The 23,049-nt window shown below is 45.7% G+C and overlaps 1 protein-coding gene across 1 annotated transcript in view; it reads left to right on the top strand.

The window, feature by feature from the left end:
• The window catches only part of JADE3 (jade family PHD finger 3), an 81,214-nt gene that overhangs the window by 31,550 nt on the left and 26,615 nt on the right, over positions 1-23,049 (top strand). The window contains exons 2-3 of the mRNA XM_045004757.1: positions 4,416-4,475; positions 8,668-8,750. Of these exons, the coding sequence (XP_044860692.1) occupies positions 4,427-4,475; positions 8,668-8,750 (132 nt within the window). The 5' untranslated portion in view covers positions 4,416-4,426. The remainder of the gene's footprint in view (positions 1-4,415; positions 4,476-8,667; positions 8,751-23,049) is intronic.

Below are 23,049 nucleotides of genomic sequence, written 5' to 3'. Positions count from 1 at the left end.
GCCACTATAGGAAGACAGGATACTGGGCTAGATGGACCTTTGGTCTGACCCAGTATGGCTGTTCTTATGTTCTTAATACCCTGGCGTAAAAATGTATGGAACTTCTGACCTGTTAGATGCCTTTCAGTCTGTTACCATATGGATGAAACATCCAAGCTATGTTAGTGGTGTAAAATTTTTTGCTCATGGCTACTGTATTTACAGTTATTGCTGGACTCAGACTGGAATATAACAATATTGTTAACTTAAGGATGTTGTCCTTTGAGCAATGAGTTGGTTTTTTTTCCCCTCTACAGGCTGGATCTGAGGTGTAAATCCACTGTCTGAGCTATTGTAAGAAAGCTCCAAGAAACCTAATTAATAGGTTAAAAAAACAACCCCATTTTAACTATGGAATTGTTTTCATAGTTGTGCTAAACACTTTAGAGCTTAGCTGCTTTCTTTCCTTTCTCTATATCTGTAAATGAAAGTAGCTATTATGTTGGCCATTCCAGCTCATATCTCTCTGTATAAGCCATAATTAAATTTGGCATCTCCTGTCTACCAACAATCTTTGCCAAATGCAGACTAGGCTTTGTGTACTATTTCTATTATAGTGCTGTCCCTTGACATGTTTATCCCCTTCAGACAAATGTTTATGTTGCACTCTTTAAACAGCTGAGTTCGTAGCACATAAAACAAGGCAATTCTATCACAGTGTAGATTTATAACTGATCCCAAACTTTCAGCACCTTTAACAATTGCTTAAAAAACTCAACTGACTATAAAAACAAAACCAGCAGCAACCACTCAAACCATCTATTAAAAAGCAAATGAGGAATAGTACCCTATGCACACCCAAGAAGTAGCCTTCCAGCAGTGTCCCTCTTTGCAACATATCCAGAAAGTCAACAGATTAGATCTATTTCAAACCAAAGGGGAGCAAGCTTCAATGCCAGGAGAGCACCCTGTTGTAGAGAAAGCGAGCCCTTTTATACTGAGGGGACTTTGGCTTGAACATCTCTGGTGATTTTTGTCTGCTATGGTATGGCATGAGGTGACATGTGAGTACCAAGCCATTTAGGGCTTTGTTGGTCAAACCTTAAACTTCAGTCTTAGGGAAGACCATGATAACCTTCATCAGCAACTATCACATCGCCAACAGCTAACCCTAAGGGCACATCTTCACTAGTAACTTTAAAGTGCTGTTGAGGCAGCGCTTTAACGTGGCTGTGTAGTCGCGGCATCTCCACGAGGGGAGTAGCTACCAGTGCGGGAGCGCTGTCTACACTGCCGTGTTACAGCGCCGAAACTTGCAGTGGTCAGGGGTGTGTTTTTTCACACCCCTGAGCGAGAAAGTTGCAGCGCTGTAAAGTGGCAGTGTAGATGAGGCCTAAGTCTAATACCCCTACAAACACACTGCCCCAGAAACTTATTTAAAGTGGAACCCCTCCAACTCTAACACTTTTGGAGTTCTTCAGAGTCTCATGCCCAAAAGGATTCATATAACAGTTCATTGGTTTGATGCTAGCCCACTCTATGCTTATTTTCTATGTGTAGTTGAAATTCTGCAGGGCTGGAAAATGTGAGGAAGATCTCCTATTGGGACACAAGCTTGGGCTGGGGTGTGGCTGCTTTGTTTCTACAAAGCTGCTTCAGTGTGGGAAGAGTCATTATTTCAGTTATTAGCTTCAGATGAATCTTGCATAGTAAGGGCCAAGTTAAGACTAAAATAGCCATAGATGTGATAATTGTTTTCTTTTCTTGTATAGTTCAGTTCATAAGTTTAGGATTATATTACCCATTGTACACATTACATTAACGTTATTAGCAGTTGTTTTACTTTAGCGTGTATTAAAACAAACTTGGCAACACTGTCTCCTGCACAAACTTACACAAATGCCACCTCAGCCAAAAAAGACTTCAGTAGAATAGATGTCCTCGCACAAAATTTTGAAGTCTTAACTTTAATAATGCAGTTTTTTCCCTCAATTTCTCTGTGTATAAATCTTTCTCTTTAGCGGAAGGACATCAAAGGTATGCTTTAAACATAAATTTGCTATTAAGATTACATTCTGTAAATTCAAGCCTGTAAAAATGCCTAGCCGTCCCTCCCTGTCAATCTCGGAAGGAGTCCACGCTCCCTTGTCTCGTTCCGCTAGAAGCAGTCTGGAACAATGGGAAATTAGCTGTCTCGGGTGTCCAGGCCCTCTGAGTGGGGCTGGGCAGTCATCAGGCTCTGGGGCTCAAGCCCTCAGGCAAGGGGGAGTTCCAAATAGTCTAGGGCTCTGGCAGAGCAGTGAATAGTCTACTCTCAGGCAGGGTGGACACCAAGCAGTCTAAGGTTCTGGTCTGCGGGCAGGGCAGAGCCATTAATAATCTAGCCTCCTAGCTCTGGTGGACAGTAGACTAACACAGGCCTCCTGGCCTAAGGTAGGGTGGCAGGAGGATCCGGCACCACCCAGCAATCTGCCCAGGGCCCGAATAGTGGCAGGGTGTTTTGCTACTGGGTCAGTGGGGAATCCAGCCACAACATGCTGACCTGTCTTCAGGCAGCACTGCAGCCAGACTACTGTCAGCTGTCCCTGGGCTACTCTCTCCCCCCCACCCCCCGGTGTACCTGCATCCAGGGGTCATCCTCCATCTCCTCAGGAAATACCGCCAATGCTAGTACCAGCAGCTTCTTGGGATCTGGAGTGGTGGGGCACTCTGGAAGCTCAGGCAAGTCCTTGGGACAGCAGAGGTCCTCCTCGGCATCCCACTCCAGCAGTAGGGGAGAAGTGTCTGTCTCCCTTGGCAGCTCCAGCCCGACTGAGCTACAGGGTCAGCCTTTTATACTTCCTGTACTGTCCTCCTCCTTCCGGGGGTGCAGGCCTGGCTTCACCCACCAGGGTGTAAGTGGCCGTCCCTGCCTGTCGTGCTGGGAAGGAGGCCACACCCCTTTCGCTGCAGAGCCCTCTATTGGTTTTCAATTTGAGATTTCGAGTAATTTAACAATTCCACTAGAATTCAAAGCCTTCTGAAAGGCTCCCTGTATTGGAAATTGTTTATTCCAAGGACTTTGGGTAATCTCAAGAACCATTGATAAGTGTTTAATACAAACTTTTCTAGTCTTTTTTTTAGCCGTTTTTATAGGAAGGAAGTTTTCATTTAATAAAGTAAGCTTACGGTATGGACAAGCAATTCTGGTACAGCAAACACTTTAATGTGGTGCTGCTGCCTTTCAATCAAGCATGGTGAGGAATTGGGATACAGAGGTGCAGAAACCCAGTTTAGATGTCCAAGTTCCCTTAATTTTGTGAGAAGGCTATCACTTTAATTAGTCAGCTATTAATTTTTTATTACACTGTCACTGGGGCATATAGACCTGTAAAATGTGTTTGGATTGATGCTGACACTTTTTGATTGGACTGTCAGATATTTTAAATGATTCTCTTTTTTTTTTCTTCTGGCTCAAATTTTCCTTCCTCTCTCTTCTTGTCTTCTAAACTTTTAAAAATAGCAGCCTAAAAATTTTTGGATTATGAAACCAATGATGCAGTCATAGAATTGTTATTGACACTGTCACTTTTCAGACTTTTGAAAGGGCACTTCTGCTATCTAAGCTTTTCTTTTAAATAAAGCTCTGGTCTAACTATTTAAATTACGATTCTTCAGTGTTTGTCTGAATACCCTCAATATAAAATATGCCCTTACATGTTCACACAACCCTCTTTTCTTTTTTCTAAAGGTTTGTACTTATATCTATCTCCCTGTCTTAGTCTATTGCCATCTTATTTCTGTGCTTCTGCCCACTCCACTAGCAACTGCCACCATGGCAACTCTTCCTTTAGCTGAGCAGATGGGATATAGAAAGCAACCAGTGTTGAGCAGGTTGAACTTGCTTCTAAAAAAAGTTTGAAGGGGACATTTTGTTTGTGATTAACTCTAAGAATATTAAATCTCATAAATAGAGTTGTGTGTGTCAGGCCACTACATTTTGTTTGTGATTAACTATTGCTAGATCACCAGATATTTACATACTTGAAAAAACTCTTCAGAGAAATCCTGCTTTGTGTGTGACTAGCCTGCTGTGAACCAGCAGGATCCACAGAGACTTTGGACATGTCTGCACTGCCCCGCAGTTTGGATTACGTTGGTTTGAATAGCAGTGTGCACCAAAGTGCTGCATGGTAACTCCCCTGTGTGAATGCTGCAGATGTGAACTAAAAGGTTCCTATTTTTCATTTAATGTTGTCATTTTAAAACAGGACTAATTGAGGCAAATTAGGAACTTCTTAGTTTGCGCCCGCAGCATCACACGGAAAAGTTACAGTGCAGCAGCTTGGTATGCGCTGCTATTCACACCCCCATAGTCCAAACTGCGGGGAAGTGTGTAAGCCAGTCCTTTGATTGTCTGGTGGAATGGATGGTATCAACTTTCTTTCTGTCTTTAGGATGCGTCAGGATGAAACGCCACAGGCATCTAAGCACCAGTGACAGTTCAGACAATGAGAGTAAGTAGTATGCATTAATCTTTCCTTGCATTATCACCCTCTTGTGGTTTCCTCCTGTGGTTTGAGGGCAAACTGTTTTACCTCTTTCGTATAACAAAAAACAAGTTTTATTTCCTTTCCTTTTTTGCTTTTCTCCAGACTTCAAAATACTGAAATCTATTATCTTAGAGATGAAATTACAAAACCCTGATAATTTCAGGAAGAGAATTTGAATCTTGTGCAGAATTTGAACATAATGTGTACATCTTTCCTTTGCAGAGAAAATTCCATAATGCAGGAGAGCGTGCGCTCTCAAGAGGAAAATTGGATGTAGTCAGAAGTGTGTGTGTGTGTGTGTGTGTGTGTGTGTGTGTATATATATATATATATATATGTATGTATGTATGTGTATATATATATGTATGTATATATATATATATTTTTTTTTTGAGCCATGTGTTTGTTATGAGGCCCTAATTCTGTAAGCTGATCCATGTGAATGATTGTCTATCCCTGTGCAGAGCCTCAGTGGAAAAATTGTAATTGTAGGGGTAGAGAACTGTTTGTGGGAGAATATACCGTATTGTTCCGAGTATAGGCTGCTCCTGATTATAAGCCGCACCCTTAAAGTTTGGTGCTATTTTAAAAAAATTAAATTTTTAACTTTTTTTAACTTAAAGAAAATATACACATTAGTAGAACAGTAAAACAGTGTTTTATTTAATGAATAGGAAGACATGTACCAGTATTTTTAACACTTTTAACACTTTTGGTAGTCCTGCTTTTGACGGCATATGTTATATACTCAGAAATATTGAAAACTATTTTGTAGTTATACTGTAAATAAAGAAGGGAAAAGGAATGGATAACAAGGAGACTGATGGGAACAGTTCTCACCCTCTCCTCTGCACAACAATCAACAACATTAGTAAATGTTCTTAGGGTTAGGAATCATGCCCCCCCCCCGAACTCCTGCCCCATCCAACCCCCCGCGTTCCTTGACACCTCCCCCCACCCCAGGGACCCCTGCCCCATCCAACCACCCCTTCTCTCTGTCCCCTGACAGCCCCTGGAACCCTTGCCCCTGACTGCCTCCCACCGCCCCATCCATCCCCTGATCCTTTCTAACTGCCCCACCAGGACCCTTGCCCCTATTCAATCCCCCTGCCCTCTGACCCCCCCAACTCCTATCCACCCCCCACCCCAAACTCCCCTGCCCTCTCTCCAACACCCCCTCCCTGCCCCGTTACTGCGCTGCCTGGATGTGGCTGGCGGCACTACAGTCCGGCCGCGGCTGGAGCCAGGAGCCCCGGGATGCTGGGCTGGAGCAGGAGTCACGCGGCCGGAGCCCAGAGCTGGAGGATGTGGCGGGAGCCGGACGGCCAGAGCCAGGTAGCTGGCCGGCCAGAGTAGGGTGGCCCGGAAGGGATGCGGGGCCGGAGCCGGGCGGCGGGCGACGCGGGGATGGGGACGGGCGATGCGGCGCCGGGCGGCGGGGGACGCGCGGCCGGGGACGGGCGGCGGGGGACGCGCGGCCGGGGACGGGCGGCGGGGGGGGGCCCTTCTATTCTGGGACCTGCCGCCGAAGTGTCCCGAAGACCCGCCGCGGGGCGCCCCCGCCGCTGAATTACCGCCAAAGTGGGACCCGCTGCTGAAGTGCAGCCCGGTCTTCGGCGGTAATTCGGTGGCGGGAGGCCCCGCCACGGGTCTTCGGGGCACTTCGGCGGCGGGTCCTGGAACGGAAGGGCCCCCCGCCGCCGAACTACCGCCGAAGACCGGGCTGCACTTCGGCAGCGGGTCCCGCTTGGGCGGTAACTCGCCAGTGGGGGGTCCTTCCGCCCCGGAGCAGAAGGACCCCCCCCCCCGCAGGCGAAGACCAGGAGCAGAAGAAGCTCCTGCGCCCGGCCCCGCAAGAGTTTTCCGGGCCCCCGGGAGCGAGTGAAGGACACCGCTCCGGAGGCCCTGAAAAACTCTCGTGGGGCCGGGGGCAAATTGCCCCCTTTGCCCCCCCCTCTGGGCGGCCCTGAGGCCGGGGCCGGCAGAGGCGGGTACACGGGGCTGGAGCCGGGCGGCGGGGGAGGCGGGGACGCGGACGGGGTGGAGCTGGGCGGCAGGGGAGGCGGGGACGTGGCCGGCGGAGGCAGGTACGCGGGCCTGGGGCCGGGGTGCGGCGGGGACGTGGCCGGGGCCGGAGCCGGGCGGCGCGGGGACGTGGCCGGGGCCGGAGCCGGGCGGCGCGGGGACGTGGCCGGGGCCGGGCGGCGCGGGGACGTGGCCGGGCGGTGGGGGAGGCAGGGACACGGCTGGGGCAGCCCAGAGCCCTCTGAGTCCCGGCCGCGGCTGGGATTTAAAGGGCTCTGGGCTCCCCGCCGCGGCGGGCAGCCCGGAGCCCTCTGATTCCCCGCCGCGGCTGGGATTTAAAGGGCTCTGGGCTCCCCGCCGTGGCGGGCAGCCCAGAGCGCTCTGATTCCCCGCCGCGGCTGGGATTTAAAGTATTTTTATTGTTTTTTTTTTTTTTTTTTTGCAAGATCCCGCTTATAGGCCGCACCCCTAGTTTAAAGACTTAAATTAGGGGGAAAAAGTGCGGCCTATACTCGGGACAATACGGTATATGTATGTGAAAATACTTCACTTAGGATGTGTTTTTACACTCATGTTAAGTGTGCCTAGAGATGAATAGGACATCCTTTTTAGCATTTATATAAATGGCAATTGGGCTCCACAGGGGTTCAGGATTCTACCCATGAAGATCAGCTTGCAGGATTGAGATCTAAATGGAAAAGATATCTACCAAATGTCTTAAACTTTGTCTTAATTTTCTTGGCACTCTTTTGGTTTATATTTTTGTCTTTCCCTTTGAGATACTGAGTTGTGGGTCTAGAGGCCCTGGATCAAATTGTGTAAACTCTTCAGAGCAGTGACTGATCTGTTTTTATTAAGCATTGCATAAATCTATGACACTATAAGCAGCTGATGTTGCATTTGAGTCACACAGACATGATAAATTGCATCACAGATTGAGCCAGTATCATCTTAAAAACTTGCAGTGCAGTGACCAGGGGCGGCTCTAGCTTTTTTGCCGCCCCAAGCACAGTACCCACCGCCGAATCTGGGACCGGTGGACCTCCTGCAGGCGTGCCGCCGAAGGCTGCCTGACTGCTGCCCTTGCAGGGACCAGCAGGGCGCCCCCCGCGGCTTGCCGCCCCAGGCACGCACTTCGAGTGCTGGTGCCTGGAGCCGCCGCTGGCAGTGACAATCATTTTTGTGCATCTCTGCACTTTAGTTTAACACTATCTTGATTCTCTAGTCTCCCTCAGTCCTCCTGTACTCTTGCTCCCTTCAGTATTGCCTCCATTGGATGGAAAGCTAAGTTCCCTGTAAGCTGCGTGGCTGCGTAGCAGGCTCTCAAGGGCCATGCAGGCAGGGAGAGGTGCCCCTCTCCTGGACTGGCCCTGGCGGAGCTGCTGGGGAGAGGAGAGGTGCCACTCCCCCATCCCCGAGCTGCTGTGGCAAGAGAGGGGTGGGGGGAGTTCTCTCTCCCCACTGCAGCCCCGGGGCAGCCTACACCCCAAGCCCCTCATCTCTGGTTCCACCACAGAGCCCGCACCCCCTGCATCCCAACCCTCTGCCACAGCCCTGAGCCCCCTCCCAAACCCTTCATCCCCAGCCCCACCCCAGAGCCCTCAACCCTCTGCCCTAGCCCTGAGCCCCTCCTGCACCCCAATCCCCTCGTCCCCGGCCCCACCTGGGAGCCCTGAGCCCCCTCCAGAGCCTTCAACCTCTGCACTTCAACCCTCTGTCCCCAGCCCTGAGCCCCCTCTCACACTCCAAACCCCTTAGCCACACCCTCACCACAGATCACCTCCATATGGGTGCACATAACAAAATCGATTCCGCACATGGATGTAAAAAAATTAGAGGGAACATTGCTGGTGGAAGGGAAGGAATCTGCATAATCTTGTCCTCTCTGCTCTCACCTGGTGTGTATCAGACAGATCAGGGACTATTCTGATCACTGTTTCACTTATTCTTTCTGAAACTACACATATTGAGAAGAGGCTGTGGTCAGACCTACAGACTTCATGAGAGTTCCTGTTTGGGTACAGCTGATCCAGAAAGATGATTCAAGTCTATAGTGCCTTGTAATATATTGAGGAATTATGTGAAATTCAGTGGGTTACAACTAAACTCTGGTATTTTTTTTTTTAAATAGGTCCTTCCACTTCCTTTTCTTCTTGTTCCAAATACAGGAGTAAATCAAAAACTCCAGCAAATGAACAAAAGAAACCTGCTGAGGTGAGAACAATGGTTAAAGTTTAGATTGTGGTAATCTGATTATTTTGTAATGTATAGATTTTGTCTCTAAGCTTTGAACTATGGGTTTTGGGGGGGAGAGGCGATCCTGTTAACTGTAAAATCTTTCAAATGAAACCGCATGCTCCCAGTCCACAAACAGGATGTTTGGATAGTAGTATGGAAGTAGTGGTAGTTGGGGCCCAAATTGGCTGCTGGGGCTGCAGAGAACAAAGTGACCCACATGATCTTCTCCCGTGAAGGTTGATCCTATTTTGAAAGTGAAATACTTACTTTGGTGGGTTTTTTGGGAGTATAAGGCTGGCTGGTAAGGGGCAGGGGTGCCCTCTTTAGAACGGAACATGGGGACACTTCAAAGGGCAGGATAGGAAAGGACTGTATTTACTCTGTCGTCTCCTCACTTTTTTTAATTCCAGCCTCATCCCTTCAAATCTAGCTGTTAACTCTGCCATGTCCCCCTGCTGCCTCACCCTTTCTACACGCCTGTCACCAATTGGTTCCACTCCCCTATGCTTGACCATGTCAACCTAGTCCATCCCCCGGCTGGCTGAGAACCTCCCTAAGACCGCTCAGCTCCCTCCACCCCATCTCTCACCTTCTCAGGAATATCGAACATCTATGCTTATGGGCTGAGTACACTTCCACTTTCTTAACCTCTTACCCTACTTCCCCAGCATCAGGACATGCCCCACTCCACTGCGCACACATGTACCCAACCTCTGCAGGTGAGAAAATCCATCTTTAAACACAGAACTCTTCCCTCTCCTATCTGGCTCAGAACTCTATTCCCTAATTCAAATCTGCACTTTCTACCAATGATTGGACCTGGAGAAGCAGGAGCATACACTGTAGGGAGCCCTCTGTAGGGCTGAAGAGAATTGACACCATAGAAACCTGTATTCCCTGGTCTTTGCTTTCTCCCTCTGTTAGGTAGGGTGACCAGATAGCAAGTGTGAAAAATCGGGATGGAGGAGGGAGTAATAGGTTGCCTATGTAACACAAAGACTCTAATATCTGGATGGTCCCGATAATATCAAGACATCTGGTCACCCTACTGTCATCCGAGGTCTACATGCTGGAGGACCAGACTGCATAATTGCCAGAGGCTAGAGCAGCTTCAGGCACACTAGCCCACAAGTGATAATGCAGTATGAGAGTCATTCTACAAGTATTTACCGTGAAAGCTGTGCCATTAAATGTGGGGCTTAGCCCCTATGGCCTGCTTTCCCCTGTTTGGAAGCATTACTAAGTCTGACATTCTTAGGGGCTGAAGTAAACTAATCATTCCTGTGAGGGAACTATTTTTCTGTTCACTTGTTGCCAATCTTGTGCCACCTCCACCCCCTTAATCCCTTCCAAAAAAAAAACCCTGAAAAACCACAAATGCCAATGTGTGCTGGTGTGACTATTGATAGCTGAGGGAAGTGTGAACTGACAGCATGGAGAAAATGTTTTGATTCTTTAGAATTTAAACCAGAGATTCATGGCTCAAGATAACAATGTATGCTGTACAAAATGATAGGCTTTTTAGCCACTTACTGTGATGGGAGTAGTATAAATGTCTAGATTGGGTTCATCCAGGAAAACATGCAGCAAAATTCCTCTATATTTGCAGGGGAGCACACACAGTGAAATGCTGACTACATTTTGTGAATGGACCAGTGATTGCCTGTCCTTGTGAGAATTCAAGAGCAGGTGGAAGTCCCTTAATTAAATGCTGCTTACTGGCTCAATGTATTTGGTTTGGTGGGAAAGGGCAGTGTTTAAAATGTGTATCTTGTTCTCCCAAAGTTAGTTTTTTAGCAAGTGTTTATTAAGTTCCCCAATGTTAGTATATGTTTTAAAAGAGAAACTGAACAATTGTTCTGAAGCATGGCGGAAGATTGACGAATAGTATATGTAGTGGCCTGTCATTTGCACTGCCAAGAAAAAGTCTGTCTTTTTTGGTAAAATGTTTCCTTATGAAATCACACCCTTCAATAATATGCTTAGATTCTAGTTTTAACTACTGAAATCTTGCTAAGGATTTGCTCTGTACAGTAATTCAGCCTTCTTACCAGAAAGGCGAATATGAACTGCAATGAATGAGAATATTAATGTCTGCCACTATTTTAAAAATTCTGTAGCATCATCCCTTTACCCCAGGCATGCTCTTACCACCCAGATCCCCTGGTTCCTTAAGCTGTGACTCTCCCATGTCTTCCTGCAGAGGGACTCTCTTATCTCTTCTATTTTTGCTCCAACTCCCTTCCACCTATCTTTATACACATGTACAGATGAACAACAATAAATATGAAGACTCATCAAATGTATAGCTGTATGTAATAGCTATTGGAAGCTAAAATTAGGCACACGTCTCTCATACTTTAGTTTCCTTTATATGTTACATTTTCTGTCTCTTAACTGTGAGTACGTATCTTTATCCCAAAAACATGCATTCAGTCTTATTGGCAAACCAAACCATGTTCCAAGTATGAATTTCCTTTTTCAATGAAGCTAGAGCAGAGGTAGGCACGCAAGCTGATTTTCAGTGGCACTCACACTGCCCGGGTCCTGGCCACCAGTCCGGGAGCTCTGCATTTTAATTTAATTTTAAATGAAGCTTCTTAAACATTTTAAAAACCTTATTTACTTTACACACAACAATAGTTTAGTTATGTATTATAGACTTATAGAAAGGGACCTTCTAAAACCATTAAAATGTATTACCGGCACGCGAAATCTTAAATTAGAGTGAATAAATGAAGACTCAGCACACCGCTTCTGAAAGGTTGCCGACCCCTGAGCTAGAATGTAGTCTGATGAAAAAGAACTGAGTGTCTGTGAACTTCATCAGACCAACTATTCTAATAGTGCTTGAAATCCTGCTTTCCTGCTATAATGTTTAAAGGGACATTCGCAACTTGATTTAAAAATAAAAAAAATCTCAAGGTCAAAAATACAATGTTCTTGTAGAATGTCCTGATTTTTCATTTCTTTTTTTAAACCCTTCTTAAGGGAACATTACCAAGCTGCTTGGGTCCAACCTCAACCCTTTTCCCGCCCCCCTTTCTCTCTATGCATGTGACTTTCAGTTGTCTCATAGACTTCAAGGCCAGAAAGGACCATCATGATCATCTAGTCTGACCTCCTGAACAATGCAGGCCACAGAACCTCACCCACTCACGCCTGAAATAGACCCCTAACTGCTGGCTGAGTTACTGAAGTTCTCAAATCATGATTTAAAGACTTCAGGTTACAGAGAATCTTCCATTTACACTAGTGACTCATGCCTCATGCTGCAGGGGAAGGCGACAAACCCCCAGGTTCTCTACCAATCTGACCTAGGGGAAAATTTCTTCATGACCCCAAATATGACCATCAGTTAGAGCCTGAGCATGTGGACAAGACCCAGCAGCCAGACACCTGGGAAAGAATTCTCTGTAGTAACTCAGAGCTGTGTCCCTTCACCGGCCGTTGGAGATATTTGCTGCCAGCTGTTGCAGATTGGCTGCATGCCATTATCATACCATATCCTTATCATACCATAAACTTCTCAAGCTCAGTCTTCAAGACAGTTCAATTTTTTGGCCCCCACTATTCCCCTCAAAGGCTGTAGAAGAACTTCAGTCCTTGTTAGAAACTGTCATCTAATTTCAAGCCTAAACTTACCGATAACCAGTTTATATTAATTTTTTCGTGTGTCAACATTGGTGCTTCACTTAAATACCAGGGAGGGGGAGGAGTTATTTACCCTCTGATGTATTTATAGAGAACAAGCATCTCCCCTCAGCCTTCTTTTGATTAGGCTAAATAAGCCAAGCTCTTTGAGTCTCTTCTCATAAGGTAGGTTTTCCGTTCCTCTGATCATCCTAATAACCCTTCTCTGCACCTGTTCCAGTTTGAATGTGTCTTTCTTAAACATGGGAGACCAGAATTGCATGCAATATTCCAGATGCAGTCTCACCAGTGCCTTGTATAATGATACTAACACTTCCCTGTCTGTACGGAAATTCTCTCGCCTGATGTATCCTAGGACTGCATTAGCCTTTTTCATGGCCACGTTGCATTGGCAGCTCATAGTCATTCCGTGTTCAACAAATATACCAGGTCTTTCTCCTCTGTCACTTCCAACTGATAAATCCCCACATTATAGCAAAAATTCTTGTTGCTAATCTCTAAGTGCATGACTTTGCACTGTTAAATTTCATCCCATTTTTATTACTCCAGTTTACAAACTCATCCAAATCTTGTATGATATCCTCTGTATTTGCAATATCTCTCAACTTTGTGTCATCTGCAAATTTTATTATAACGCTCCCACTTTTCGTGCCAAGTCATTAATAAACATGTTAAATAAGGCAGGTCCCAAGACTGATCCTGAGGGAACTCCACTAGTAATCTCCCTCCAGCCTCACAGTTCACCTTTCAGTATGAGCTGTTGTTGTCTCCGCCTCCTCAAACAAGGAGAGTAGGTTGGTCTGGCAGGGTCTACCTTTTGTAAAACCATATTGTATTTTGTCCCAATTACCAATAACTTCTATGTCCTTAACTATTTTCTCTTTCAAAATTTGTTCCAAGACCTTGCATGCAATTAAGATCTAACTAATAGGCCTGTAGTTGCCCAGATCACCTTTTTCCTTTCTTGAAACTAGGGACTGTATTAGCAATTCTCCCGTCATAGGGTACAACCCCCAAGTTTACAGATTCATTAGAAATTCATGCTATTGGGCTTGGAATTTCATGTGCCCGTTCCTTTAATATATTTGGATGGAGATTATCTGGGCCCCCGATTTAGTCTCGTTAAAATGTAAATTTGACTTCCACCTCAGATGTGGTAATTTCTACTTCATTATCCTCATTTCCATTAGCCACCCTGCCGCTATAAGATCCTAATTTTCCTTATTAAAAACTGAGGCCAAGCATTTGTTTAGGTGTTGGGGCATGCCTAGATTATCTTTAATCTCCACCCCATCCTCAGTGTTTAGTGGTCCAACTTCTTTCTTTGTTTTCTTTCTATTTATGTGGCTATTGAACTGTTACTATTGGTTCTAATCTCCTTTGCAAGGTCCGGCTCTGCTTGGGTTTTGACAGTTCTCACTTTATCCCTATGTTTTCTGACCTGCAAGAGGGTAGCTTTCCTTGCTATCTATCCCATCTTCCAGTCCTTGTAGGCTTTCTCTTAATCTGTATGAGATGCTTGCTCATCCAGCTTGGTCTGCAATTCTTCTCTACCAGTTTTTCCCCTTGCTTGGGATGCAGGCTTCAGATAGTTTCTGCAATTTTGACTTAAAGTAATTCCAAGCCCCTTCCACATTCAGATCCTTGTGTTTTTCAGGCCAGTCCACTTCCCTAACTAATCTCCTCCTTAATATTTTTAAGTTTTCCCTTTTGAAATCGAGGCCCCTAGTTACAGATCTAAACACTGAGGATGGGGTGGAGATTAAAGATAATCTAGGCAGCCAAGAACTTGCCGGAAGCCTGGAGGGACAAAGTGGCTGACCGGGGTTGCCAGAGGACAGGAGACAGGAGGGGCACTGTGCCAGGGAGGAATCACCCAAGAAATACTGGGTCCAGCTCTGGTTTGTCTATCTGTTGCTTAGTGCTGTATGGGGCTGAGAGTACTGGGACTGGTAACTTTGCATTGGGAATAAGAAGGGAAGCTGTAGCTAGCTAAGTGGGAGGTTTTCACTCTGTGTGGATTTTCAGACAGTGGCAGAAGAGGGCACCAGAGGGGTTTGTTGGGGAAAGTTTAATGGCACCAAAGATGACTAGGAGCACCTGAGAGTCACTGCCAGACTGGAACTTTGCCCAAAACTCTTAGTGTAGACACACTGCTCGGTATCTGCCCTTTTGTATTGTGGTACCACTGGGCCTGTGGGACCTTGTGTTGGATGTAATCCTGTTTTACAGCTCCCCTTATATTCCCCCCCCCTTGGTTTTTTTCCCCTCCATTCATCCCTCTGTAAACAAATATTTCCCTTTCCTATATTAATTCTACTATTCCAATGTGTATGTTTACTCCAGGGGGGTTGGAACAGGTGTCCTTAGGGTGGAAGGTAGTTTCCTTGCTGCATTCCTGCGCAAACCTTTTCTTGGCCAAAACTGCCTGCAGAGAGGACTCCATCTTGGAAACGAGGGCACTACATTTACACACAGTATTTCATATGGACATATCTGACTCTGGTACGCTGAGATGCTTTGTTGCCATACCAGCCTTTGCTCTTTTCATGCAAGTTACCCAGTTTCATAACCTGGACGTATGAAGCTTTTATGTAGAGTGATATTGGGAGAATTACCTGCCACATGAAATCATAGGGCCTGATTTTGCAAGCTGTTGATCACTGTCTGCAAGCGTTTGTGCACGTTTCAAGATCAGACCCTGAATGAGAAGTTGGGCATGATTCCCTTGAGAACTTATAAACCTCTTGTGGGTTCCATGTATGAATGGGCAGTGTGACGGCATATTAAATTAAATGTTAATAAAAGCAAATTAATGCACAGTGAAGGAAAAAACTTCCAGCTTAAGTGTATTAATTCAGGAAGGCAACCTGGGCTTGGATAACTCAATGAAGACTTCTGCTCAGGATGCAGCTGTGGTCAAAAACAAAGTGTTGGGATACATAAGACATGGGATGGTGAATAATATGGAGACTGTTATAATTCTTTTGTATAAATCTGGGTGACCAGTCACAGTACTGCACAATTTTCCTAATGAGGCTGCACCACTATCGCAAGAAGGATACTGTAGAACTACTAGACGGAGGTTCAGAGAAGGGTGATGAGAATGATCAAAGGCCAAGGAAGAACTCTCATCTGAGGAGATGAGATGAATAAGAGGGGACATGATACAAGTATATAAGAATGAATGGTCTACAGAAGGTATTTTTAGAGCTTCTGTTCTTCCTGTCTCATAATACAAGAACAAGGGGATATTAAATGAAATTAAAAGGGTGGACATTCAAAACTGATAAAATTATTTTTCCATGCTACATGTAATTAGACTGTGGAACTAATTGCTGTAGGATGTGGTTGACACTAAGAACTTAGCAAGATTCAAAAAGGATTTGGACTGAAGCCAGTCTTTAATTACTAGAGGCCATGATGGGCCCTAGGGTGGAGGACTGATTACCATATAGCTATCTACTCTCAGGCTCTTGCACCTTCTTTGAAGCATCTGGTAATGGTCACTATCAGAGATGGGGTACTGGACTAGACTGATCTTGAGTTTGGTCCAGCATGGCAATTCCTATGTTCCTATAAAGAAGACGATAAAGCAGCAATAGCCACTTCTCCAAAACTAGAATCTTATCAATTATAGTTGAGAATAAAATTAAGTATTTTATGGATGAATAAGGGAGGATTATGAGTTTTCTTGGAACATCATTTTGGGGCAGAGTTCATGGTACTTGTTTGAGAAGTGCAAACTTAACACAGCATTTCCTGGGTTTTTAGCTTTCTTAAACCCTTTTAGAGTTGTAAGTCAAACCACTGAACCACAACTTCAATATTGAAGCAGTTTTTATGTGGGAAGTGCTTTGTGTCTTTAGACTCTGAACACTTAAGTGTCACAATCCAGAAACCATGTATCTGGTTCACTTCAAATTTGGTAGAAAAATTCTACTTTGGCTCTAGAGATAACCCACCAATTTGAATGATTTTATGTAAACTTAAGTGGGGGCAAAACTGGTCCTCTAATTGAAATTTATCACTTAAATACCAAGATGCCAAGAGCCTTTGAAACACGAGACAGATATTAAAGGACATAGACATCTGGTCTGTGCAGAATTATAGTGTGAAAAGAGCCCACTGCTGGGCCATGCATGCTTTGCAGCTGTCCATAGTGTGCAATTGGATGATACAAACACAATTTTTGGTAGTGCATATATGTAGTTCCTTGGGAAGCCTTCATCTCAGAGCAGTATGGTCCCTACAGAGCCTCAAACCTTAGTAAACAAGCAATCTTTGGCTGTGCCTATTGGAGAGCATATCTTATACAAGGATTGGAAATGTTCAAAACATTAATATGTGGGAATATTATGTTTGATATTCTTATTACAGGATAATTGTTTTAATTTCTAAGTAAATAGGTAAAAAGTAACAAGAAATATCAAACTAGTGAAGATAAATTGTGATATAAATAGGTTGCACCCTCTCTTCCTGAGGGTGAGGGTTAATGTAATAAAAATGAATATTTTGCCTAGGCTTCTAAGTGTATATTCTAAGTGGTCTTTTGGGGCCCTGATCAACACCCAGGATTATTGTGTTTTTTGTTGTTTTGTTTTAAACAACACAAACCTCCAATTCCCTGTATGCAGGGGGTGAGGTGGGTGGGTTGGGCTCCTAAACCTACATAATTACTATTCTTCTTCGAGTGATTGCTCCTATCCATTCCATTGTAGGTGTGCGCGCCGCGCGTGCACGGCTGTTCGGAACATTTTTAGCCTAGCAACTCCGGCGGGCCGGCTGGCGCCCCCTGGAGTGGCGCCGCCATGGCGGCGCATATATACCCCAGCCGGCCCGTCCGCTCCTCAGTTCCTTCTTTCCGCCCGTGACGGCTAGTAGGAACAGTGGAGTGATCTGCTTTCCTCCACAGCTTAGCGTTCTCCGTTAGTTAGTGTATATAGTTATTATAGTTGTTAAGTCTTCTTAATAGTTCTATAGTTAGTGTTACAATAGTAATTAGGGAATTAGAGGGGTTAGCCCTCTTCTTCCGCCCCGGTGCGGGCTTATGCCCGGACCGGCGGGTTTCAAGCCCTGCGCGGCTTGCCAGCGGTCTATGCCGGTGAGTGACCCGCACGACTCCTGCCTCCGCTGTCTTGGAGAGTCGCACCGGTCGGACAAGTGCCCCATCTGCGTCGCTTTCAGGCCTCGCACGAGGAAGGAGCGGGACTCACGCTTAAAACAACTCCTCATGGAGTCGGCACTCCAACCGCCGGCACCGGCACCGACGGCGCCAAAGACTGCCTCGGCTAGCGGCGCGCCGACCGCTCCCAGCCGCCCCGGTACCGATGCACCTCGGCACCCGGCACCGAAGACCCGGCACCGCACCTACATAATTACTATTATGCTTTTATCATGTCACAGATAATGTGGTGGAACCAATTTGACACCTTTGTATCTATGTGGGTGGAAACTGAATGTGCATTAATGCATCCAATTCCCCCCTGTGGACCTCCGCAGTTCCTCTTTTTGTCCAGTGGAGAAAAATAAGGTGTCTTCAGTGGTGGCTGAGATATAGATCTGGGCTAGCCTAAGAGGGATCAATTTCATCCTTGCTGTCAAAAACACCTATTTGAGGGAACCCAGAGTTGCAAATTGGGAACAGACTTATAATTTGGAAGAACTGGCTGGGCAGAGGCATCCTTTGGATTTCCCAGATAGTCAGTGTTGAGGGCTGTCCCTTTCCTAATGCTAAAGCAATGTTATGACCTGCTACCCTCAGTGAAGTGGCAGTAGTTACAATGAAGACACTTGCTGAAATATCAGTTTGGCCCAGAGACCTCAGAACTAGTGGGTACCCTGGAAATGCTTCATACACTCCCCAGGCCCATGTTCACTGTGTATACTTTGTTAATGAAGAGAGATTCCATTGGTTTGGAGTTTTGTGAAAGTGCAGGAAGGAGATTTGAGTCCTTAAAAGAATCTGTGTGGCAGAGCATATTACATAATGTTAAAAATGCCTCTGTCTTAGGCTGTTTGGTACAACAAACAATTTTACTCAAAATGGATTGGACACCACAGAGATTGCACAAGATAAAGGCCTTATCTTCTTTGCTGGCACTCTAACAAAGAAAAAGGAACCTTGATGCTTATGCTATGGGATTGTCCAACAGTCAGGCAGCTGTGGATAGAGATGGACATGAATTAAAATGGTGCTTGGTTTCAGCTGCAAAACCTCTGCTGAAAAGTATATCCTGGGTGTTATGTACCTGCTACGCTGGGTTTAACCCCACGACAGACTTTAGTCCTTGGGTGTGGCAATGATCACTAAGCACAGGATTTTACAAAAGGTTCTGCAGGGGAATGTGCTTTTAGTAGTTGGACTTCAGCCCCTTTTCCTCCCCAGCATCTTTGTTCTCCTCCCCATGTCCCCCTCCTTGTTTCTTACCCTTCTGCATTCCAGTGTGGCTGCTCTTTTCTCTTCCTCCTCAATGCCTAGGTGCCATTCTCTTGTGTGCTGAATAATTTTGGAAGCTATCGTCTCAATATTGGTGCCTGCCACCACAGTGAATCCCCCACTACTGGAAGGAGCAGGTGCAGGGAAAGTCTTACTCCTCCTGTAGCCCTAGGATTGAACATACTCATTTGCTTTGTGGGTTGTCGCCTGTGCAGTTCATTCCCCACATAAGTGCAGCAAGGGGAGAGTGCATGCTTAGTACAGGTGGGACTTTTGGAGAATGTAGCTAACAAGTCTCCACTGAGCATGTGCTATTCCTAGAGGAATTCTGCACCCAAAAAAAAAAAAAAATTCTGCGCACAATGTTTTAAAATTCTGCAAATTTTATTTGTCAAAATCACACTATATAATCATGCCAGTTTGAATTATTTTGGTAATTTATTTCAAAATGCCTGTCAGCAAGTATGTCTGCAACAATACAGAGAGAGACGAAAATCTCCCCCCGCCTCCCTCCCCAGGAGTAGAGAGTTAAAGAAACGCCTATGACAACCCAGTTCCTGTTTCTGTCTACCTCCCCCCTCCCCGCCCAGCCAGGGAGGCAGACACCCACAACCCCTCCCCCTCAGAGCCCAGCTGCATAGCCCACCCAACCCCCATATGCCTCAGAGCCCAGGGATCCAGAGGGAGAAACAGCCTGATGCTCGGTCCCAGGCTTGCATGGAGTTTCCTGTGTGCGCACTGCCCTCTCCTTCCCTCAAGGCATGCGTGGAACTGCAGCTGCTGGTAACCCTCTAGCTCCCTTCTCCTTCCCCCCCAGCAGTATCTTGTGTGCGAGAGCCAGGCTCTGCTAAGTCCAGCGGCCCTTAGTGGCAGCCAGCAGCATTGAAGACCATTTCTGTGGGGGGAAGGAAATTCTGCATGCACAACATTAATTTCTGCAAAATTCTGCATTGCGCAGTGGCACAGAATTCCCCCAGGAGTAATGTGCAAACTGATTTTCAGAGTCTTATAACTTGGATAGACATGGGCAAACTTTCACTGGGATGGTAAAAGGCACAACCCTGACACCAGAGCTGTTCCCTCTTAACGAATTTCAAATCCCTGTTCCAAAATATGGAAATGCAAGAGCATCTCATAGTTGTACTAAACTTTTTACCCAAGCAAATGTATTTTCTCCCCTAACCCCATTCTGAGAAACCACTGAAATGTAAAAAAAACAGCCTCAGGTGCAGGCACCTGGCATTGAAAACTTCAGTCCATATTTTGTTATAAGCAACTAACAGGGTCTGTAACAAGAAGTGTCCAGCAACCTTAACTATGGGTGGCTCCCCTGCGACCCTGCTCCTGGCCCTAGCTCAGAGGTAAAGCGGATGGGGGAGGGGATGTGAGATCAAAAGTTTGGGGACCATTGGGCTAAGGTTTCATAGAGGTTTGCATGTAAAGCAGGACTAAAATCCCTCCCTTCATGCTTTGAGTCCCTACAAACTTTCATTCTTTTACTAATTTCACTTCTCTTACAGAGTGCTCTGGGTATAAATACGGATTTTTTTGTCCAGTAACACACTGATCTGTTTCTAATTACTGTAATTTTAAACTTATGTGCTACAATAGCAAATTGTGGGCATGTGTGTTATAAATAAGATCATCTCATCTGTCAGGAGACTTGTAAGAGGCAGACAACTGTGTTTATTACCTTCAGCAGTTTGGCAAGACAAGCATGTGTCTATTTAAGAATAAAAGGCATAGATTTGCCTTTGGCATTAAGCAACCTTTCAGGATGTTATGCTATATTGTAATCTTTGTTTCATGCATAGAATATCAAATGAACGACTAAACTGGGGGCTGCTGAAGCACTTGCAGAGCTGCTGTGTGGCTTTGCCCTATAGTGAATGAGATTGATACTGAAGAACTTGTTCCTATAAGGCTACCTAGGATGACTAGCCAAATACTGCTTCCACAAGGGATCACAGACAGTGGTTGTGGAACAGCTTTGTGGGAAGGACAGTCTAATGAAAAGGCAAGGTTAGCGGAAAGGATGGGAGGAATTCTATAATTATCTATATGGAGAATATACAATGAAGTGTATACAGTGATTTGAGCATGTAAAGTGTTATGAAAGAGCTTGTTAGTGGAGCATAAACACAGCCTTGTTTTCCCCACTCTTCTAACTGACACTTTCTAATTTAGATTTATTTTATTTTATTTTATTTATTTATTTTTATTTGTCTAGTAAAATGGCTTCTTGAAACAACCACATCAGCATAGCAGCTGCTTCTGTTTCCAATTGAGTTGACTGGTATTTGTGGCTCTGGTTAGAATATTCTGTATATTTTCCTTACTAAAATAAACAAAAATAGTACTTGATTTTGAGCTTGCCTTTCTTTCAGGTAGGGAGGTGCTTAACTATAACAACAGTTAAGGACATGCTTTACAGAAGATATTTCATTAATGAGATATGACCACATGAAGATCTTTATTGAATATTTTCTTCTTGTTACTGTTTGTTTTATTTTTTTGGCGTAGGAAAGTAGTGCTCCTGTTTACCAAGTAAAACAGCACTTTGTGTCAATTTCTCTTAGTATCTTGCTTAGTAAACACAGGATCTAGGTTTTACAGATAGCACATTCTAGAAGTTGTTCTGAAATGTTTTCTTCCTCTTCTGACCTGTGCCTTCAACCCTTCTGCTTAGGAAAGGTTAGGTCCAGGAGCCAGACTGCATTCACTAGCTCCCTCGAGGAAGCTCTATAAACCTCAGCTATCTGCTCTGTTCTTCTTGCTCGGCAGGACTACAATAGGAAGAAGAGCAAGGGTTTTAGGAGACCTCTGACCCAATCCTCGTCTGTGTCCATGCCTGCTCCCTCTCTCTCCTCCTTCTCCCCACCCCCGGACACTTGACAGGGTCCCAGCAGGCCTTTTAATGGGATGCTCAGGGCAATTTACTAGGCTGCAGTATGGATCCAGACTCTCCAGTTTTTGTGAACTGTTTATTCCACTTTTATCGGGCATGGGCCCACATTACCTTGGACAGGTGGCTGCTACGCATGATAGCAGTGGGATAACAGCCTTCAGTTCAGTTGTTACTCTCCTTTCCACCCTCCCTCCCTGTACCTCTTCAGGGACCCTTTTCACGAGAAACTACTTTTTCAAGAGGTGCAGTTGCTCCTAAGATTTGGAGCTCTGGAGGAGATTCCACAGGATCTATGGGGCTGGGGGGTTCTACTCCCATTATTTCCTAATCCCGAAGGCCAGTGGCATACTCAGACTGATTCTGGACCTGCAGAAGCCCAACCAGTTCATGCAGAACTTTGGTTTCTTCATGATCTCTTTAGTCTCCATCATTCCCTCCCTGGATCCAGGGGACTGGTACGCTGCCCTTGATTTGAAGGACACATATTTTCACAATCTTTCAGGGGCACAGAAGGTTGTTCAGATTAATCGTGAACCATAGAATCGTAGAATTAGAGAGGACATGGAGAGGTCATCTAGTCCAATCCTCTCACAGGTGTTTGTCTAACCTGCTCTTAAAAATCTCCAGTGGTGGAGATTACATAACCTCCCTAGCCAATTTATTCCTGTGCTTAACCACCCTGACAGTTAGGAAGTTTTTCCTAATGTTCAACCTAAACCTCCCTTGCTGGAATTTAAGCCCTTTGCTTCTTGTCCTATCTTCAGAAGTTAAGGGGGAAAAAATTTCTCCCTCCTCCTTGTAACAACCTTTTATGTACAGTAACTCCTCACTTAACATCATCCAGGCTAACGTTGTTTTATGTCATGTCACTGATCTGTTAGAGAACATACTCATTTAAAGTTACACAATGTTTGATTGTAGCGTTGTTTGGCCTTGGGGGCTTGGAACCAGGGTGGGCTGGCAGCCCCGCATCAGCTCCACTCCACCACCGCCTCCTACCCGCCGACGGGCCCTGTGGATCAGCAGCTTTGTCCTCCCTCCCTGCACCTCCCGCCTGCAGCAATCAGCTGTTTCACAGTGTTCAGGAGGCTGGGGAGAGGAGTGAGGATGCGGCGTGCATCCTCTCCTCCCTCCCGCCCCAGCCTCCTGAATGCCCCGAAACAGCTGATTGCTGTGAGTGGGAGGCATGGGGAAGGAGGGGGGGAGACTGCGCACTGCAGCCTTGCTCCTCCCCCTTCCCTCCAGAGCCTCCTAAATGCCACAAAACAGCTGAT

This window comes from Mauremys mutica, chromosome 1 (genome assembly GCF_020497125.1).
Source record: "Mauremys mutica isolate MM-2020 ecotype Southern chromosome 1, ASM2049712v1, whole genome shotgun sequence".
Classification (NCBI taxonomy): domain Eukaryota; kingdom Metazoa; phylum Chordata; order Testudines; family Geoemydidae; genus Mauremys; species Mauremys mutica.
Note: the sequence above shows the minus strand (reverse complement) of the source record. Positions and strands in the feature narration are given on the sequence as shown.